The sequence below is a fragment of the Zeugodacus cucurbitae genome, chromosome 6 (genome assembly GCF_028554725.1).
Source record: "Zeugodacus cucurbitae isolate PBARC_wt_2022May chromosome 6, idZeuCucr1.2, whole genome shotgun sequence".
NCBI classification, from domain to species: Eukaryota; Metazoa; Arthropoda; class Insecta; order Diptera; family Tephritidae; genus Zeugodacus; species Zeugodacus cucurbitae.
Window position 1 is genome coordinate 51012958 of NC_071671.1, and position 18646 is coordinate 51031603.

Consider the following 18646-nt stretch of genomic DNA (forward strand, 5'->3'; position numbering starts at 1 on the left):
ATTTCTGTAGTAGGAATTTATTTATTTATATATGTTAAAATATTTCTTATAGTTTTCAACATTTGTCATCATAATGACAATTAATATAGTTTTAACAGTTATAGTTTCAGGAGCGGTAGAAAATATTATCCAAATAATTTGTGGGTATGCTGTGGAATTGCCAGATCATTCCCGGATAAAAATTCCGTCCGTTCTAGTTACGTAGAACGACACATAACCTCCTTCATGCAAAGCAAATTTGTATTAGACAATTATTATCTTCACAATTACTTTTTTTTTCAAATAATTTTGAGAAATGCTGCTAATTTTGACGGTCCATTGTCCAGATCGTGTTCCTTCTGGTTACGTAGACCGACGTAAATCCAATTTGATTTAAACATTTAATATCGGCACAATCTCGAATTTGGTCCACTCCAACTGTAAAATAAATTCGTTTTAATTATAATTATATAAACAATTTCTATTATTTCATTTAAACTCACCAAATTTTTTGGAAAAATATTTATTTAAGCACTTCAATTGGTTTACAAAACCTTTTTATTTAATGCACAACAAAAAACACAAAATACCGTGTAAATTTAAATTAAATCTAAATAGAAATCAAGGTCACAAAAAAATATCGCGAGGGATACACGAAAATTGATAGTTGATCGGTTGTTAATCCCGATCCGATGTTCATACTTATTATGTCATTGAAGTTATGTATAATTATTTAAATTACCTTATGTGCTTTAAGCGAACCATGCTCACAGGAAAGGGTCACATCCACAAAAGATAAATCTTCACGTAATTGCTGGAACACCGAAGTCATGGTGTTTTGGTAATTGTTCCAACGCAAACTAAAATACTGGTGACTTCTTGATGCCATTTTGTTATTAGCAATAGTCCCACTTTGTTGCTAACCCAGTTTTGCACTTGGATTATACTCTTGGTTCTAAAAAAAAGAGAAAAAAATGCATTTACTATTATGCATAAGCGCATATAATTAAATCATATGACTAATATATAAATTAATAATGTTTATATGTGTCATTATCGCCTAAATGATTTGCTTATCCCTTTCCACATAAAAACAAAATACATGAAGATATAACTTTAAAAAGCTATTGAAGCGATAACATCAAGAATTTTATTAGATTTATGACTTCATTGGGTGCTGCGGCTGGGTCAATTTACTTATATTTTAATACTTTTTTTTTGTGACTATTGTAAATATGCTAAATTATTCAATACATATTTATATAAAATACTTATTTCTAAATATTACCATTTATTGATAGAAATAATGATTTATCAAGTCACTACAAACACTTGAAATGCACATACATATAACATTGGCGGCAAAATAAAAGTGTGGAGATGCCAAGTTAGAATCATAATTTATTTGAAAAGTGCTTCGATTTTGAATTTTGCAGTACAAATTGTAATTTGTGTAAAAACTTGTTACTTTCAATTTATACTAATTTTACACAATATTTTTGAATAAACTCAATGAGTAAACTTATTGCAAGCGCATGTACGAAAATTATCATCAATTCATATATATATAAATATATAATGCTTAAACGTCCTTGGTATTAAATGATTCTTATAATACATAGAATTTTATTTATTTATTACAAATATTCTAAAAAACTAGAAACACTCCTTAAGTACGATTTTACGGTGGGTGATTTTATATTAATACTAATACAACTAACACATAAAAATATAACTGGTGTTCATTACCATTTAAGCAGTTCATTAATGTTATTTTCCAATTTATATTACAAGTAAAACTGATAAGTTTTATTGAAATTTTCATGTAAACAATTATGTGGATAGGTGACCATATAAATCAGGATATTGGTGTAGTGTAAAAGCACAGAAATCAATGTATATATTTATGCACAGTTTTTAATGAATTATTGCACCAGCTTTGATAAAAAATTGTATCTATAATGTGAGGAAGTATATTAAATAAAATAAAAATAACCAAGCCGGTTTCTTATTATAAACATGCCACTTGCCTTTTGCCGATTCTTGATTTTTATCAATTTCCTCTACTCCCTTTTATTCTGCCCTCGCTGACAAGCAATTAGCAATATCTAGACGTATTCTCTGTTCAACTACACTGCCAACTGTTACGTCGCTGCAATCGAGGGTTGTCTTTTTGCATAATTTTCTTTCAAGCCACGGGATGCAGATATGGTTGCGATTCACTTCTTTGCCACTGAATGCAATGCGTCCAAAATTTTTTACTAAAAATAGCTACCACTTTTTAATTGCCAATGCATATAGCAATACACCTATTATATGAATATTACCAATTTAGGAGGCAACTCTTTTGTACAAATCGTAACTTCCAGCGATACTGGCCGAATACAATCTATTTTTTTAACACAAATGTTCTTCCAATGTTTTGCACTTTGTACGAATATGCGTAAAGTCTGGAGATTTTTTTGCGCAGAAAATAATCGCTTATAATTTTCGTGTCATTATTTATTCACTGTTTTAACACTTGTTGTTGTTTCTATGTGTTTTCGAGTTTTTAACAGAGTTTTCTAAACTTTTCAGCTTCTTTTTCAACTTTTCAGTCGTGCAACGCAATGCTAGACACGAAGGAATTCGCTGCCAAAGAGGAATTCGGAATAATTAGAAAATGGATTTTTCACGTCGTACGTTCGCTTGTCGTTCGCCCGCCATTATAGAACTGCCAGATGTAAGAAATAGAAATACATTGTTTCGGATATGAAAATACTATGTACTCTTTGAATTTAAGTATTTATGGAATATATAGATGAACTTCCCTAATTCTAATCACTATAATCCACAAAAAAACTTCGAATTGGAAAGACTTCGAATTATAAAAGGTAATGTGTATGAAATTTGAGTTCTATTGTCAATTTAAGATTTCAAGTTATGGAAGTTCAACTGTATATTCAATTCTTTTTTATTTAGAAAAATACTATTTATATTTCAACTTTGCAAAGAGTAGTAGTAGTAAGACTAGTCAAATACAACACTGCATCATTTTTTGATTGATAAAAAACTCCCTATGAATCTCCAAATTGTTTATATTTCACGTAAATCCATCGTATTTTACGTTTAACCACATTACAAGCGTCTGGCAACTTTTGGCGTCATTCACAGCTTAATTCATCGCCATATCGTAGTCGTTTTCGTATAGTATTCGTTCGTATGTTCGCTCGTCTCTTGTCGCCATTTTCAACTTTATTTTGTTCTATAACTATCCCGTTCACCCGCTTTTGCTTTGCACTTAAACACGAAACCTATTGATTTTCATGTTTCTTGTTCCACTTTTACTTCTCGTCTTCTTGTTACTATGTTCATCACACAATATTTTCGACTTTGTGGGCTCTTTTTCTCCCGTAGTTTATTAAAAATTTACACCAGTTTCGTATAATCTCGTTTTCCTCTTCACACGCATACTCTTCTTTCCTTCACTATTTTTGGACTTCATAATTTTCTTTATGACTTTGCTACATTGTTCACCCGCTTTCCACATTTGCGTTTTTGTTATTTTTCCACTTTTATTATTATTATTTTTTCGTACAGATTTACATCCTATTTCCCACTTCGTACACCTTCCAATCACTTTCATTCGAGCAAGCCTAATGAACTATTTGTTTTGACACCTAATCGCTATGCTACCTTGCTTCCATATACCGACTTCTTTCAACTCCAATTCGTTGCACAGAGAAAAGCAAAAAATACTGTGCACAAACAATCAAGAGGAGTGTGGGCGCACGATTCTCAATAAATGAAGAATTGCGCGGTCTTTTTCAATGACGTTTGTAGCAGTTTTTAGCAACGTCCACTAGAACAAGCTACGAAACACCAAATTTGTTTTAATAAAGCAGACAAAAATAAGTTGGAACTGATTTACTATCCAACTGGAAATGGTTGGGTAGGTTATGAGTTTATTTTTCACTTCGATGTGGCAGTTCTGAATCATTAACACGGTTGCATATTATAGTACCTAACAAAGAAGTTTTGTGAATGTCGTCACAAATATTAAAGTTTTTGTTTTGCCATTTAATTAAGTTAGCGATGCAAGAATTACTAATATATCATTAAGATATCTGCTCTGGCTTTTATCATAGTAGCACTATAGCTTTCGAAACAAACGAAATAAAATCATACACAGTGACTACCCATTTATTGCATACTTTCGGGGAGTTGAGCCGAGCTCTTGTTGTAGTCACGGCAGAGTTGACAAACCAGGTCCATTCTATTTACGTATATATGTTTTTGTGGGATACTGCCTGTAATCTTCATTCATGATTCCATATTTTTTTTTTTGAGATATGGCACGAATTATCCGCCAAAGAACCTCAACAAAATATGAACTGGTGATATAGATGCTGTTGTCTTCCTTAGAGATAAGTTCCTCCAAAACTGCACCTTTAATTGGGTTCATCACGTAAATCAAAACAGTCGGAGGTTAGCATCCTTGTGATAAAATAATGTGAGAATCCATACATATTTAGTAAATACAATTATCATAATTTATTGCAACTAACACATTAGCGAAGCATAAAATATTCCACACATTTACAACGATAACGAATTTAAGCTCATATTTATGTTTATTAATTCTTAATATGTAATCCCTAAACTATCATGTAATTTAAATAACTATTTTTTTTTTCATTTGCCGAGCAATACTTTTTCCTTCTCCTTTTCTGCCCACTTTCGGAAGTCTTCTAAAGTTTTATTTAAATTTTGATTTATACGTGCTTTTATTGCAACATTACATATATTGATGAATTCTTGAACCTAAAGAAAAATAAAAATTAGTATCTAATTACAGCACTTCTAAACAAGGAACCTACCGTCAATTCAGCCTCCTTTCGTCCCGACTTAACAAAACTGCATTGTGGCGCATGCTTTGCATGCTCCTTCCATGGATCATCAGATGGTTCCCACCCATCGAGAGTTTTATTGCAAACATAGCAAGTAACTGTATCTGGTTCGCGATCATTACCGCTCCAGTAAAATCCCGCTTCGGCCATCTTCAGTTGTCAAAATAGAAAATGAAAAATATTTATGTACAGGAATGAAAAATTTAATTTAGCAGCAATTTTACCTTTTTTGCGCTGCATGCACTGCTATCGTCAAATGGCCATTTTTTAAAACTGCTTATGCGATTCTTTTCCATCATATTTCCAAACTTTGAGTAATCCATTCTAGTGATTTTATTAACAAATATTTAGTTGTAATATGTTTTTGATGCAATTCTACTTCTTCAGCTGCTGTTTTCAAACTTTCAAACCGCGATCTTTTTGACATTTATATGTTTCACGAAACTCAGCTTTGTGTAGTGTTCTCCGGCGAACAACTTTTGACGTATTGATTATAATGTGTTCACACGTAAAACATCAAACAAAAAGTTAAATCAGCTAATTAATGTATTTCAAAACTATTTTAACAAATAATAATTAGTGAAAATTAATACTATTGAAATATGAGAAATTTCACAGTTTTTCTAGTAATTTTAAATAAATTTTTGGCTTAATTATTTATAAATAAGTTATCTTTTTTTTTCAATTTTAATCGATTTTCGTAATCGAATATGAGAGGATTGCGCTAAGCAACACTGCGCTGCATATTCACATCGCTATTTGTCATAAAACATCTATAAATCTAATTTATTTATATTTGCTGCACGAATATTATTTGGTAAATAACTTATGGATTCAGACGATGCACAACTGCATCCCAACTGGCTCGCACTAGCTACAGTTACCTTTCCGCGGAAACGTTTTGTACGTGGTTTGGAGTTGCAGAACAATGAAGAAAGTAAAATTGAAGAAATTAGTGCTCAGCTGGGCGAAAGAGATGGCGAAGATGTAAGGAAATTTTACGAGGAATTAACAAAACATTCCAAATCGAATGTGCCGGCTACTCCTCCGAGTGTAACTAACAGATCGATTAACCCTAAGGACGTCTCTTTATTGAGTTTTGAACGCAATAAATTTTTTCGACTCGCTACGACAAATAATGTGACAGAGTTGGCACGCATAAAGTACCAAGCTGGTGATATTGATGTATGCGATTCTTTCGGTTGGACTGCACTTATGATGGCGGCTTGTGAGGGCGCAATAGATGTCGTACAAATGTTAATACAGTTAGGCGCTGATAAACTTATAAAAGAGAAAACCGGTCGCACGGCTAGAGATTTCGCAATTGAAAAGGGTTATAAGCACATTGCATCGCTTTTAGAAGCGAACGCTGAGGATTATGAAGAACCTGAAAAGGAGGAAGTGTCTACTTTAGCCGTATCAGTTGAGCCTTTCTATTGCACCACCTGTGAACATACTTTTACAGACACAACTCGACTGCAACACGAAACGTCGACAGTGCACCAATTCAGTACCAAAACCAGTCTTGCACAAAATAAGCTAACCAAATTTAATATATCCAACAAAAATCGTGGCTTACAACTGATGGTGAAACAAGGCTGGGACAAAGAAAGCGGTTTGGGTCCAACACAAGATGGCCGTTTGTATCCGGTTAAAACAGTGATACGTAAGAAACGCACGGGACTCGGTACAAAACAGGAGCCGGCACGTGTAACACATTTTGGCGCCTACGATAAACAAGCCGTAATGCATAATCGTTCAAGTGTCTTGCCAAAAAGTAAAAAGCGCTCACGCTGTGACATACGTTCCGAGAAATTACGCGATTGTAAACGTGAACGACGACTACGGAAAGAGTTGAGCTAACGCTACAGTTTGGATGCAGTTGTGTTTGTAATTGAAAATATCTAGTCTTAAAAGTATGTTCATATATTCTGCAGAAAATGTCTAAAACCGATGAACAGAAAACTGTAGAGATTATAAAATCGACCGAAGAGGTGGCCGATAAGATATTAATGAATAAACAAGAGTTGGTGGAGCTGGATAAGCGCAGACAACAAACACGCGAAGCTATACGTGAACTCGAAAAGCATGAAGCCAAGGCTGAAAAGAAAGTATGGATAACTGTGGGCAGCATGCTTGTCAAGATGGAACGTGAAAAAGCGCTGAAGCTTTTGAAAAATGGTGATTGTTTAATTTGGCTTTGTTAAAATAGTTTATATGTGGTATTAACGGCATTTTATATAATAATCTCAGATCAAAAACAAATTGAACGTGAAATTAATATCATCACTTCGGACCAAAAGATTTTGGTCAACAAGCATCGTGATTTGGAGCATTTTTCGCCTTATTCAGGAACACAACTGAAAGCGCTCGATCGCAAAGAGTTTGCAGCGCTTAAAGCGAATCTACCGCTTTTTTAGAGGAATAGTAAATTTAAAGTGATTTTTAAATATATTTAAGTGCGTAATGTCTGAAATATTAATAAATTTAGTATATCTTGAATTATGTGTAACATATCAAAGTGATTTTTGTTTTCTAAGTGTAAGACAAGTTACAGTTATGGTTTTTGTACTTATATTTAGCAGAAAATCTTAAAATTGTGTTAACAAAATGCAGTGCTCTATATAAATACTATAAAATATTGAGAAGACAATTTTAATATGCAAACTGTTTTCAAAAATACATAAATAAATGACTCGCGGAGATTTGTCACGGTTAGTTTTTTAGTGACAATCAACCAATAGACGCCTTGCTAGACTTTGCACTTGCACTAATGTCCTGTAATTTTAAAAATAATTTCAGTCTTAAATATACATACATAATACATGTTTTTTTAAATTTCACAAACCTGTTTTATGCTGTAGAGCGCACGTTTATGGCTTATATGCTTAGCGATTAAAGCTAAGGCTTCGCTTGGCTCAACTTCCATTGTATCACCCGTAGTCAAGTGTAATTCAACTTTTGGTATTGGCTGCGCTGCCTTGCTGCCAATTACAGCAACAATGGGATAACCCATTCTAGATTTTATAATAAAATATTAACTATTATATCAAAAAGCAATTGCAAAAACACTACCTTTTCGCATCTAATAATCGTTTGCCTATTGTTAAATTACTACGATCATCGATCAGCACATCGTCCTCATTACAAATTCCACTGAGCGCGTTACAGAACTCAAGCTCCACACTATTTGCTAACTTTTCTTCTTTGCTGCCTTGTTTCGCGCCTATTATACAAACATCAAAGGGCGCCAAAAGTGTTGGCCAACGTAATTCAGTCTCAGTAGCAAGCACTTCCACTGCGGCTGCCACCAAACGGCTGATGCCAATGCCATAACAGCCCATTACAAGATTTTCGGGTTTGCCATGTTCTTGTAGGAACGTCGCCTTTAGTGGTTTAGAGTATTTATCATTTAATACGAAAGTGTGTCCGACTTCGATACCAGTCACGCTGCGTAGTTTAGTTGATTTGCAACGTGGGCAGTGTTTGTCACTATCGGCCTCATTAATTGTTTCAATATTCGCGGCATAACCACAGGAGTCACATGTGATAAGTTGATCTTCTCCAGTGGCGGCTAAATAATGATACTCGTGTGAGACGCTACCGCCCATCATGCCGGTAGCGGCTTCCACTGAAAATAGATATATTAAAATATAATTTCTACGATATTTTTTGAAATTATTTATGCACCTTTAACAAATGGCACTTGCAGCTGCTGAAAGAGCGCATTATAAGCTGCATTCATTTGTTCGTATGTCTGCAATGCGGTGGCCGCATCACGGTCAAATGTATAGAGATCCTTCATAACAAATTCCTTTGCTCGAATGAGACCGAAGCGTGGTTTCAGCTCATCACGAAATTTGGGACCAATTTGAAAAAGTCGCAAAGGTAATTGTTTGTAAGAAATCGGTGCAATGCTTGCCAGCATAGCGGTTACTGCTTCCTCGTGTGTCTATTGCGTTAGAAAAATACCTTTGTAAGCAATAAATAACTATTTTTTTTAAATAACACCACTACATACTGGACTCAGCAGAAATTGTTTGCCATGCCGATCATTTAATAAATAGAATTCGGTTATATCACCATCGAGACGCCCGGACTTCTTCCACAACTCCGAAGGCGTCAATATCGGCAATGTGATTTGTTGTGCGCCTACACTGCGCATTTGCCGACGTACCAAATCGGCACACTTATCCAACACACGTTGCGCCAGTGGCATTAGCTGGTAGGTGCCATTGTAGCCTGGCCGAACCAAACCCAATTCGGTTAGCAACTGCAAGTGACAGAGTGTCTTTAAATACCTTTTTTGGAAATTGTACTCTTCTATTACCTTCTGACTACGTGAAATTGCTTCGACATTCTTTATCACAGCGTTCTTTGGTGTCACCAAAACTGGCCAAAACAATCTCGAGAGTCGCTCCATACCGGTGTTTGCTTGGGCCTCATTGATAACGTACAGCTGATTGTTAAACTCAGCAGCAGCTGCTAGCTGTTAACACAGGGTGCTCAATATCTTAAATTTTATAAAATAATGTAAGTAAATATATAAATAAAGTATGTTAAAAGTGTTTTTATAAAAAAATTAGTAATAATTAAAGTAAGTTTAATTTCAAGTTTATGTAAACAATAAAAAAGTGTTTTTTCAATATTATTTATAAATTTTTTATTCCAACTGCGTTCTCTGCTCTGGCAACCTCCAGCAAACAGCTGTTGTTTGTTTACTTTTTTTATTAATTTCACGCCGAATTCTTTTACACACTAGTCTTATTGGCCTCAAATTGGAAAATATATTAAATTTTTGCAATGTTGTGTGTCTAATTAGATGTACTCCAGCTGTATATTAAAGCGCCACTTAAGCCAAGTAAAGTAGGCATGGCGGATTGCTACTAAGTGCCTAGTCGTTGGAATCTTAAATACGATTCATAAGCTCAATTCTCACCAATTGCACACGCACACAAACCAGTTAGCAGCATACGATAGCAGTGAGCGAACTTTTCGATTCTGACATTCACACATACATATATAGACCTACCATCTTCACCAAACCCCACCGCCACCCAACCCACGTTCAACGAATTGCTACTTCGTATGTGTTTGCTATTTGCAAATACTTCCTCGTTACTTTTGACTTTTGTCGCGGAGCGGTGGGGGCGGTGACTAGTAGTGTTGTACATAGTGTGGCGCTCGTTTGATTCATACGATTTGGCGAGCAGCGAGGTGAATTCGTTTTTTCAGTTACAATCGAAGTGAGCGCGTTCGCGGTTGTAAACGCAGTGGTCTGTGGTCAAACGTCTTCGTCGTCATCAATTTGACTATCTCGCACTCGTTATTGTGCCATTTGGTTAATTCGTTTTATTGTAATCGTACACATTACACACGTACGCGTTGCTAATTAATTCCAAATTACAAGTGTTATAAGTGTTATTTTCATTAAATATTGTATAAATGTTCTGTGAGCCTTCGCTAGCTGGCATTTGTTGAGCACACAACACATTTTCAAAGTCGCTACAAAAACAAAAAAACAAGAAAACACGACGCCAACGATTTTCATTAACGCGCATTTCTCGTTTCCGTCGGCAGCGCGAAGGTGGAAATAGCGTCACAAAACGTTAAATAGTTGCGTGTTTCTCGCGATTTTGTAAGTGAAAAGTGCGTGAATTCGTCGGATGTGCCAAGAATTGTCCTTAAAAAGTTTGGAAATTGTAAAAAGTTGAAACCTAAAGAATCGTGCGTGCTGCTGATGTTGATATGAATGGTGAGGTGTTTGGTGGGCAGTAGGCGGTGATGCCAACAACACAACACAACACAACAAAAGCAATGTGCTCCCCTTCGTTTGGCGTATAAAATACTCTCAATTTGGTGTGGGGTATTTTCGAAATTCGCTCATTTCATGCTGATTAGGTGGTGAATTTCGTGTTTTTTGAACGCAGTAATTGCAACAACAACAATACTCATACTACTACTAGCTCAACAACAAAACAAGAACTATTAACATACGCTGAAACTGAAACTGCATGGGGCGGTGGGAGCTGGCGAGTCAAGTCAAGTCCAGTTCAGAAAAAGAGCGCGAGTATCTTATCGTGTACGTTGCGTTGCTAATACCGGCTCGTGAGTGTCGCTGCGTATTTTTTTCTCGTTTCTACTTTAATGCATTGGAATGTTTTAGAAAATGGCAAGATACTTTTGCAACAACAACAATAATAACAAAGTGATAATCCCACGGGCGAATATTTATTAAGTAAGAGTAAGTAAATAATAAAAATTCAAAAATTAAAAAAATAAATGTAAATAAAATTAAAGTTGGTCTGCTACATAATAATATTAACGCAAAAAAGAATTATAGTGTTGTGTAAAGAAAATTGTTTTGCTTGCGTTTTTGTGCCAAGAAGTGCGAATTTGAGATAGTGTTGTGCGAATTGAAAACTTTTAAAAAGAGTTTTGGAGTAAAGTGTATCAAAAATTTTTAAACAAATATACGAAAATTTTATTGATGTTAAATACAATATTGTTGTGGAAAATCATAAATTACGGAACTATAAAATTGTTTGGCGTTTGTCGACGTTTACTTTTTGAAGGTAAGTTGCATTATTGTTTTTTGTTTATTTGTCAGTTATCAATTATCGTTATACTTTAAGGTGTTTTGGATTTAAAATATTACGATTATTATAATGTTTTTCGAGTGATTGATAATAAGAAATTTAAGTCTGCTTTAGTTTTCGAGTGAATGAACGTTATTTATTAGAAATATTTTCGAAAAAAAACAGTATAGATAACAGCGAATGGACCTTAAACGAGAAACCTGAATGGTTAAATGGTGTTGTTGTTGTAGAAACTGTGCATTTCCCGTGGAAATTTAGGAAAGCTGCCGGCATCTGTGAATACAGTCTTAAATGGTTGTCAAATGGGTGTCAGAAAACATTCCTCAAATATTTTTCGGCTACCAGATCATTGCAGCATCTTTCAGGCAGAGGTAGCTGCCATTAAGGTAGCAGTAGATATACCGCATCGAAGTGCGGCATCCTTCAGAGTGGTGTGTATTCACTCCGATAGCAGAGCGGCAATACTTTCCTTGGATTCGCAGACAGTACGCTCTAAGCTAGTAAGGGAGTGTCTAAGATCGTTATCGGTAGCTTCGAACTATTTTATAATCTAACTTGTAAAAAACAACCTGCACCTGCGCTGTAGCGTGGTATTTCTAGCGCGCAGTGGATCGAAAACGGTCCTTACAGCTGCTGTCGCTTAGTAAGGCTCGTCTCTCCGCAATCATAGTAATGCTTACTGGTCATCGTCCAATAGGCATACACTCGGTGAGGCTAGGGATAAAATCAGACGCTAGTTGCAAAGCTGTTTGGAGTAATACGAAGAGGAATCATCCAAGCACTCCATCCTTCAATGTCCAACATTCGCGAGACTTAGGTTAAAACACCTCTGCAAGCACATCTCCGGTAAACCCAGTGACGTGACTGAAATCGGCAGTAGCCGACTTAAGAACTTTATCACAGAGTCCAAGCACTGTGAGCTTTTCTGCAGTTGCGGAGATCTACCCCTTAACCTAACCTAAACCCTTATTTTGTATTTGTAACAAAAATGCTAATAAGATTTGAGAATTAAAACTAAATTCGTACCATCGTGTATCGCCGACGAATAAAAACTTACGCTAGGGGTGTTACTGCGATGATTCCATGAGTGAATGCGAATCGTAAATCTTGTGGTTCTGCTAGAAGGAGACTATCTGTAAGAAGGATATTACATCACTTTGTGATTTTAATAATCAATAATTTGTAAGGATCCGTTATCGTGGACTAGGTCAACATTTCCCAGATATTCAAAATGTCAAAAAAGAAGTCAATTACATTAATTAAATAATCTTCAACGTCGTGTATACTTATTTCTCGAGTAGAAAAATTTGTATTTCATAAACAACGAAAAAACCTATATTCCTTCGAAAAATGGTTTAAGGTATATTCAAAGATTCAAATAGCGGCATCGCTTCAACTTTTTATCGCATACAACACTTAACAGCCTTATCCACTCTTACAAAGTAATCTGACGGCTACCAGGCCAATATCAGCATCATATTTTTCACTAGCTAAAATAGCATTTCATTTCAACAGCAAGTGTCTTATCTACGCGTATGTATGTATGTTTAGACACATCCACACACTGTACCATATATCCAAAGTCCAGTCCATTTTTATGTAGTCGTTTGTTATAATACTGCTCCTTACCACTCGTACCTTTCTAGGTGATTGCAGCCATGCTGTGCCACAACCGACTCCCATCAACCGCCACAGCTTCTCTACTCTACTCCTCGCTGCACTGCCACAAGTAGCCCCATCTCTATCAACAGCATCAACAGCATCATCATCATCGTATTTTTATGTCAATTGGCAATGTTTTCATATTATGGTTCTGCGCATGCGTATCCGCCGTACTTCATTCGTCCATCGCTCAGCGCTGTGCTAGGTGCTCTCAAGTAGCTGTTTGTGGCAGCTAACGCCAACCAGACCACTTGTTGTCAACTTTATTACTCGTAGTTTTTTTATAGTCTCTTTTATTTGTTGTTGCTTTATTGCTTACGTTGCCAGCCATTAAACTGATTTTTATTTCATTTTTCTGTTAAACGAGTACGAGAGAGTACGAGGCGTAATGACATTTATGTATTGTCATTGTTGTTGCTAGTGATCGCTGTGACGACCTGTATTTTTGTTGTTGTTGTTTCATCTTGTTATTAGATGTATGTATGTATGTTATTGGCTAGTAAGTGGTTGTTGTGTGTGTTGATTTAACAATTTTATGCACGTTTAAGCCAGTTTCTAAATCACTTGTGCTCGTCTAGGCTGGTGTGGCAGGTGAATTGGTGCGCCAATAAATATGTATGCAGCAGCTTTTACATAGTTATTTATAGAGATATCTGTATTCTATTTGTAGAAGAATTTCCAGCTTTTATTGTTGTAATGTTCTAAATTCTCATAGTTTTTGGTCTTGAAGTAAAAAGTACAGGAATTCTGGCAGGAATACCGTTACTTTCTTTTTCATAGGTGTAGGCCTATATATGGAATAAGAAAGTAACGGTATTCCTGCATAGAATTCGTCTTCTTTTTTTTCGAAAGGAAAATAATATGAATACTTAGGAAAGAATACCGTTAGTTTCCTCTTTGGAGTCACGTAAATCAGCAAATTCGGAATAATCTGAACCCATTTTTAATCCTCAAATGATTTGCTTCGATAAAAGCGCTTACCATTTATGTTGCGATCTGCCAACTTCTTATAAAAGGTCCCGATCACGATAAAGTCTTGAAGTTTTATTTATTGCGTATCTTTAACAATGATCTCCATAAGTTTTGACGGTACGATGTTTCAAGTTGGCGAGGTCCCAATTTGTTTGAGAAATACTCTGGTAACTATTGAATGTCAGTCGACTCAGTGTTCAAAATAGAGGTTTGAAAGCTGCTACAGACTTATCTCCCTCTTCTCCTTTGAAGTGGAAACCTCATTTTGGTAGAAGCTGTTTTAAAATGGTTGTCCATTTTGGGTTGCATTTTTAAGAGCTCATAAAAACTCTTTTTCGGAAGGAGATCTTTTTGCCTATAAAAACAGTAAATTTGAACTTTTTTCAAATTCTTCTAAGTATGCGTTACCGTAAACCGGGGCCGAGACCAACTATTTCTATTCTTGTTATTGGTTATATAAACAGTAAAAACGTGCGAAGAAAGTAAATACAGTATTTTTATACAAACACACTTATATTATATATATGTCTCAAAATGTGTTCAGAAGATTGGGTAAAAAGCCAGACTTTTTACCATATTCACAAATATTTATTTTATTTCAATTGTTCCGACACGCAGTCGAAGGCACTCTCAGTAAATATGTAAGAATGTATGTATATTTTTGTGAGTGTATCTCCAGTGATTATCCCATTTTTTATTGCTCTGAAAGTCACACGTCGATAGCGGTGAAGTGTTGACGTCACGATAAAAAAACATATGAACGTGTTTAAAATTTAGCAATACAAAAAAACAAGATTTTATAAATAAATAAATGTCTTTTTAAATATAAATACAGACATAAAGAAATATAAATAATAATTTGAAAGTTGTTAAATTAAAAATAAGCTTTCTTTTATAGAACTTCCTTGCCAACCTTGAATTATAGACAACAACAATCCGTTTTCGTATGTGCCTTCATATCAGTTCTCCTGCACGTGAAAGGTTTGTGAGAATCTGGGCTTTGAATCAAGTGTATTTTTAGTGTTTACTTAGTTGTTCAATATCTTGAGAATATTCCGAGCTTTTTTATATCCTCAAGACAAACAAGATCCAGCCGTTTTTCTTTATTTGATCTTTTCTGCTTTCAGTTTTGGGAATTTGTTTATTATGATAAGGAAATATTTGAAAGTCAATAATTTGTATATTTTCTTTGGCCTTGAAATTTGTATTTCTAATTAGATCATTTAAATTATTTTGATTGAATGGCTTAGAGTTATTCCAAATGTCAATAATCAATTATCCAAATTATTAGACATTTCCTCTAAAATATGGGTTTGTTATAAAGCCTTAGTGTAAGGATTCGGTATACATTTATTTAGAGAGTGAGTTAAAATTCAATTTGTAAACAAAGGGAAAAGATATTTTTTTTAAATAAAAAGGCGTTGTTTAAAATAATTGAATTAATTAAGCTAAAATCAAGGATTTTTACATTTTTATAGTTTTGTTCACATAACGGTTGTTTGTGTCACCAAGAAATAAAAGAGTTAGATATGGGGTTATATATATATAAATGATCAGGATGACGAGTGGATTTGAAATCCGGATGTCTGTCCGTTCGTCTGTCCGTCTGTCTGTATGTCCGTCTGTCCGTGCAAGCGATAACTTGAGTAAAAATTAAGATATCTTAATGAAATTTGCAACACATATTCCTTGGCACCCTGAGGAGGTTGGGCATAATCGGTCCACTGCCACGTCCACAAAAGTGGCGGAAACCGATAACCTATACAGTGTCATAACTAAGCCATAAATAAAGATATGAAAACAAAATTTGGAACATAGGATCGCATTAGGGAGGGGCACATTTGGATGTAATTTTTTTTAAGTGGGCGTGACCCCGCCCCCAAATAGGTTTCGTGTATAAATCTTGCAAACCAGAAAAATTATATAAACCAAACTTTCTGCAGTCGTTTCTTTTAGCCATTTCCTTATACAGTTCAAAAATGAAAGAAATCGGATAATAACCACGCCCACCTCCCATACAAAGGTTAGGTTGAAAACTACTAGAAGTGAGTTAACTCAATAACGAAAAACGTCAGAAACACTAAATTTCACATAAGAAATAGAAGATGGAAGCTGCACTCAGATTTTTTCACAAAATGGAAAATGGGCTTGGCGTCGCCCACTTATGGGTCAAAAACCATATCTCAAGAACTACTAGATCGATTTCAATGAAATTCGGTATATAACACTTTCTTGACACCCTGATGACACGGGTGGAATATGGGCTAAATCGGTTCACAACCAAGCCTACTTCCCATATAACTCAATTTTGATTTATATTGGTGGTGAAAACGGTTCAGGAATTATCTCAGTCCCCATATACTATTTATGATGATTTTTGTTATTCTATTGAACATTATACCGAATATATGGGTCGAATTGTGTTATCTTTATAAAATTACATCAATAAATTGCGAGAGTATACAATGTTCGGATGCACCCGAACTTAGCCTTTCCTTACTTGTTTAACATATACAATCATATATTTCATTTATACAATTCAGCATATCAAAGATACGTATTTAAGTATTTTGTGAAATTTGTATTTCAAAATTCCGAAAACTCAAACTCAGTACCTCACCTCCCATGATGTGTCCAAAAACCAGCTCTTACCGTGGACATCATAACATATTATTGGTTGATCTAAAATCAATAAACCAAAAATATTTCGACAGTACATGGATACATCTCGTTAATAAACGAAGGATGAAAGAAAATATTAAAATTTGTGTTTCTGAAAGATTTTGAAAGATTTTTAACCAAAAAACTCACTTTTTTGGTAAAATTTTCGGCATTTATTGGCTCGAAAAATTCATTTGCTAGATAATGTTATTCCAAAGATGTGTGCAAAATTTTAGCAAACTCGTTTATCGTGTCCATCGAATTAAAAAAATTGAATTCTGAGATAAATGCGTTTAAAGTTTTACATTTATACTGACGTGGCCTTATGGGCGGAAATTCAAAAGCGTATATCTCTAAGAATTTTACTCGGATTAATTTGAAATTTTTGGATAATATTTTACAATTACAAATTTTGATAATGTGAAACTCACCTATAAGCTATATAAACCAAACTTTCTGCACATGAAGAACTCAGCGTCTAAGGGGAATTTTTCTCCAAAAATATCGGTAAATCTCTCAGATATTTTATTGCAAATCAGAGGAAATTTTTTTTTAATTATTGAAATCGGGTCATAACCACCCCTAGTTCCCATATACCTAATTATAGGTTTTTCAAAAAAACGTAGGGCTTTAAACCTCGTATATCGGTTAATATGTGAGACATCTTAGCAAAATTAAGTGAGCATATAGTCTTGGATATAATTTACCTTGGTGGTGAAAATGAGTAAAATCGGTTCAGGAGTTACCTCAGCCCTCATACACTATATATGATGATTTTCGTTATTCCATTGGACTTTATGCCGAATATATGGGTCAAATTGTGTATTATCTTAATAAAACTACACTGGAACGAAAGAACTTCGCGTTAGAGAGACTTAGAGTTATAGAATTTTTCATTAAACAATGTTTCCAAAAGCTGTAAATTATAGATTTATACACAGTTTTATTTATTTACTTCGCATAAAGTTTTATGTACGTCCTTTAAAACATGTATTCCGTAATTTTGCTGTCGTTTGCTATTGTTTGGATATTGATGTCTGTATCCCATGCCTTTGTTACACGATTTATGCAATCCATAATAGTATGTTTACATATGAAAATAATCTCGTTCTAAGCTCATTCAATAATCTAACCGTTTACATATAGCCAAATGAGATTATCAGTTGTCCAATGTGTTGCATTTGTTGTTGTATTACACATATTTCTCTCGCTGTCGGCCATTGTTGTTTACATTTTCATTTGACATTTCTCCTTTTCTTCGCAAAATTATCGATAAACCTGGGAATAACACCGAAAATCTAGTTGTATAGAACGTGATAATTTTATAATCTCGGATTATCCAGAGAGGAATTTTGTATGGGAAATCTCGTTTCTTAATTGCAGATTATCGAGTTAAGCTCGTAAATGGAGATAATCTCGTTATATGTAAACATAGTATAAGTGTAATACCATATTTTTTGGTAATCTCCATACAATATAGAGGTAGAAAGAGGACTTCTATTGCCCACCTAAGAGTTCAAGTAAAGGAGAACATCGAGTTAAGGAAGTTTGAGTTTTGGAAGGAAATTTGTAAGAAATTTGATTTCTGCTATTGCCAATTCAAAATTTCGAGTTATGGAGATCTTCGAGTTATGGAAGTTCGAGTTATGGAAGTTCCACTGTATATCATTAAATTTCGAGAGCATAAAATGTTCGGTTGCACCCGAAATTAGCCTTTCCTTACTTGTTTTTATTTTTTTATTGCTTATATACTATATATATTACAACAAAACATTTTAATAAAATTAGATATATTTAAAATTTTTTAAAAAATATTTTTTTTATTTTAAAGCAGATAATTTTAATTTCATTGTCTAATTTCTTTTTTTTTTTGATTTTTGATAT

The 18646-nt window shown here is 34.4% G+C and overlaps 6 protein-coding genes and 1 long non-coding RNA gene across 25 annotated transcripts in view; 4 read left to right on the forward strand and 3 right to left on the reverse strand.

Moving 5' to 3' along the window:
• The window catches only part of LOC105214487 (transcription factor GAGA), a 47863-nt gene extending 45710 nt beyond the window's left edge, over window positions 1-2153 (reverse strand). Inside the window, exons 1-2 of the mRNA XM_011187936.3 lie at window positions 2010-2153; window positions 722-934 (exon numbers count right to left, since the gene is read on the reverse strand). Coding sequence (XP_011186238.1) covers window positions 722-868 — 147 coding nt within the window. The 5' untranslated portion in view covers window positions 869-934; window positions 2010-2153. The remainder of the gene's footprint in view (window positions 1-721; window positions 935-2009) is intronic.
• A 415-nt stretch (window positions 2154-2568) lies between these two features.
• Window positions 2569-4954, forward strand: LOC128922776 (uncharacterized). Its single transcript, XR_008471958.1, has 2 exons — window positions 2569-2701; window positions 4817-4954. It is a non-coding gene; the product is annotated as an uncharacterized LOC128922776 (long non-coding RNA).
• On the reverse strand, window positions 4487-5302 carry LOC105214488 (baculoviral IAP repeat-containing protein 5.2). Its single transcript, XM_011187944.3, has 3 exons — window positions 5093-5302; window positions 4839-5018; window positions 4487-4782 (listed from the first exon to the last, which is right to left on the reverse strand). Exons 1-3 carry the CDS (start codon window positions 5189-5191, stop codon window positions 4654-4656), a joined length of 408 nt encoding a protein of 135 aa, XP_011186246.1. The 5' UTR covers window positions 5192-5302; the 3' UTR covers window positions 4487-4653.
• Window positions 5303-5535: 233 nt separating this feature from the next.
• Window positions 5536-7389, forward strand: LOC105214490 (uncharacterized). 2 transcript variants are annotated; one of them, XM_011187946.3, is made up of 3 exons: window positions 5536-5685; window positions 6806-7049; window positions 7122-7389. In XM_011187946.3, exons 2-3 carry the CDS (start codon window positions 6809-6811, stop codon window positions 7286-7288), a joined length of 408 nt encoding a protein of 135 aa, XP_011186248.1. In that variant the 5' UTR covers window positions 5536-5685; window positions 6806-6808; the 3' UTR covers window positions 7289-7389. The 2 variants fall into 2 exon arrangements, with proteins under 2 accessions (XP_011186248.1, XP_028897699.1); XM_029041866.2 differs by lacking the exon at window positions 5536-5685 and having other exon boundaries at window positions 6565-7049.
• On the forward strand, window positions 5593-7049 carry LOC105214489 (G patch domain and ankyrin repeat-containing protein 1 homolog). The gene has a single exon (XM_011187945.3). The coding sequence runs from the start codon at window positions 5697-5699 to the stop codon at window positions 6729-6731; it is 1035 nt and encodes a 344-aa protein (XP_011186247.2). The 5' UTR covers window positions 5593-5696; the 3' UTR covers window positions 6732-7049.
• A 56-nt stretch (window positions 7390-7445) lies between the features above and the next one.
• Window positions 7446-9735, reverse strand: LOC105214486 (probable proline--tRNA ligase, mitochondrial). Its single transcript, XM_011187933.3, has 7 exons — window positions 9591-9735; window positions 9199-9381; window positions 8890-9141; window positions 8559-8820; window positions 7944-8499; window positions 7717-7885; window positions 7446-7646 (listed from the first exon to the last, which is right to left on the reverse strand). The coding sequence occupies exons 2-7, from the start codon at window positions 9289-9291 to the stop codon at window positions 7602-7604; spliced, it is 1377 nt and encodes a 458-aa protein (XP_011186235.2). The 5' UTR covers window positions 9292-9381; window positions 9591-9735; the 3' UTR covers window positions 7446-7601.
• Window positions 9736-9926: 191 nt separating this feature from the next.
• LOC105214484 (myocyte-specific enhancer factor 2) overlaps window positions 9927-18646 on the forward strand; it is a 224023-nt gene continuing 215303 nt past the window's right edge. For all 18 annotated transcript variants that reach the window (XM_054234555.1, XM_054234536.1, XM_054234544.1 and 15 more), the window contains exon 1: window positions 9927-11443. The gene's annotated coding sequence lies outside the window, so the exon portion shown is untranslated. The remainder of the gene's footprint in view (window positions 11444-18646) is intronic.

What these genes read in the sequence shown, in the direction of transcription:
- LOC105214488 (XM_011187944.3), bottom strand. Translation starts at nt 5,191, where the DNA reads ATGGATTACTCAAAGTTTGGAAATATGATGGAAAAGAATCGCATAAGC. An exon ending in GTGCATGCAGCGCAAAAAAG is followed by an intron (nt 5,019 to 5,092) that starts GTAAAATTGCTG and finishes TGACAACTGAAG; the next exon opens with ATGGCCGAAGCGGGATTTTA. An exon ending in GAAAGGAGGCTGAATTGACG is followed by an intron (nt 4,783 to 4,838) that starts GTAGGTTCCTTG and finishes ATTTTTCTTTAG; the next exon opens with GTTCAAGAATTCATCAATAT.
- LOC105214489 (XM_011187945.3), top strand. Translation starts at nt 5,697, where the DNA reads ATGGATTCAGACGATGCACAACTGCATCCCAACTGGCTCGCACTAGCT.
- LOC105214490 (XM_011187946.3), top strand. Translation starts at nt 6,809, where the DNA reads ATGTCTAAAACCGATGAACAGAAAACTGTAGAGATTATAAAATCGACC. An exon ending in GCTGAAGCTTTTGAAAAATG is followed by an intron (nt 7,050 to 7,121) that starts GTGATTGTTTAA and finishes TAATAATCTCAG; the next exon opens with ATCAAAAACAAATTGAACGT.
- LOC105214486 (XM_011187933.3), bottom strand. Translation starts at nt 9,291, where the DNA reads ATGGAGCGACTCTCGAGATTGTTTTGGCCAGTTTTGGTGACACCAAAG. An exon ending in AACAATTTCTGCTGAGTCCA is followed by an intron (nt 8,821 to 8,889) that starts GTATGTAGTGGT and finishes CTAACGCAATAG; the next exon opens with ACACACGAGGAAGCAGTAAC. An exon ending in GCAAGTGCCATTTGTTAAAG is followed by an intron (nt 8,500 to 8,558) that starts GTGCATAAATAA and finishes ATCTATTTTCAG; the next exon opens with TGGAAGCCGCTACCGGCATG.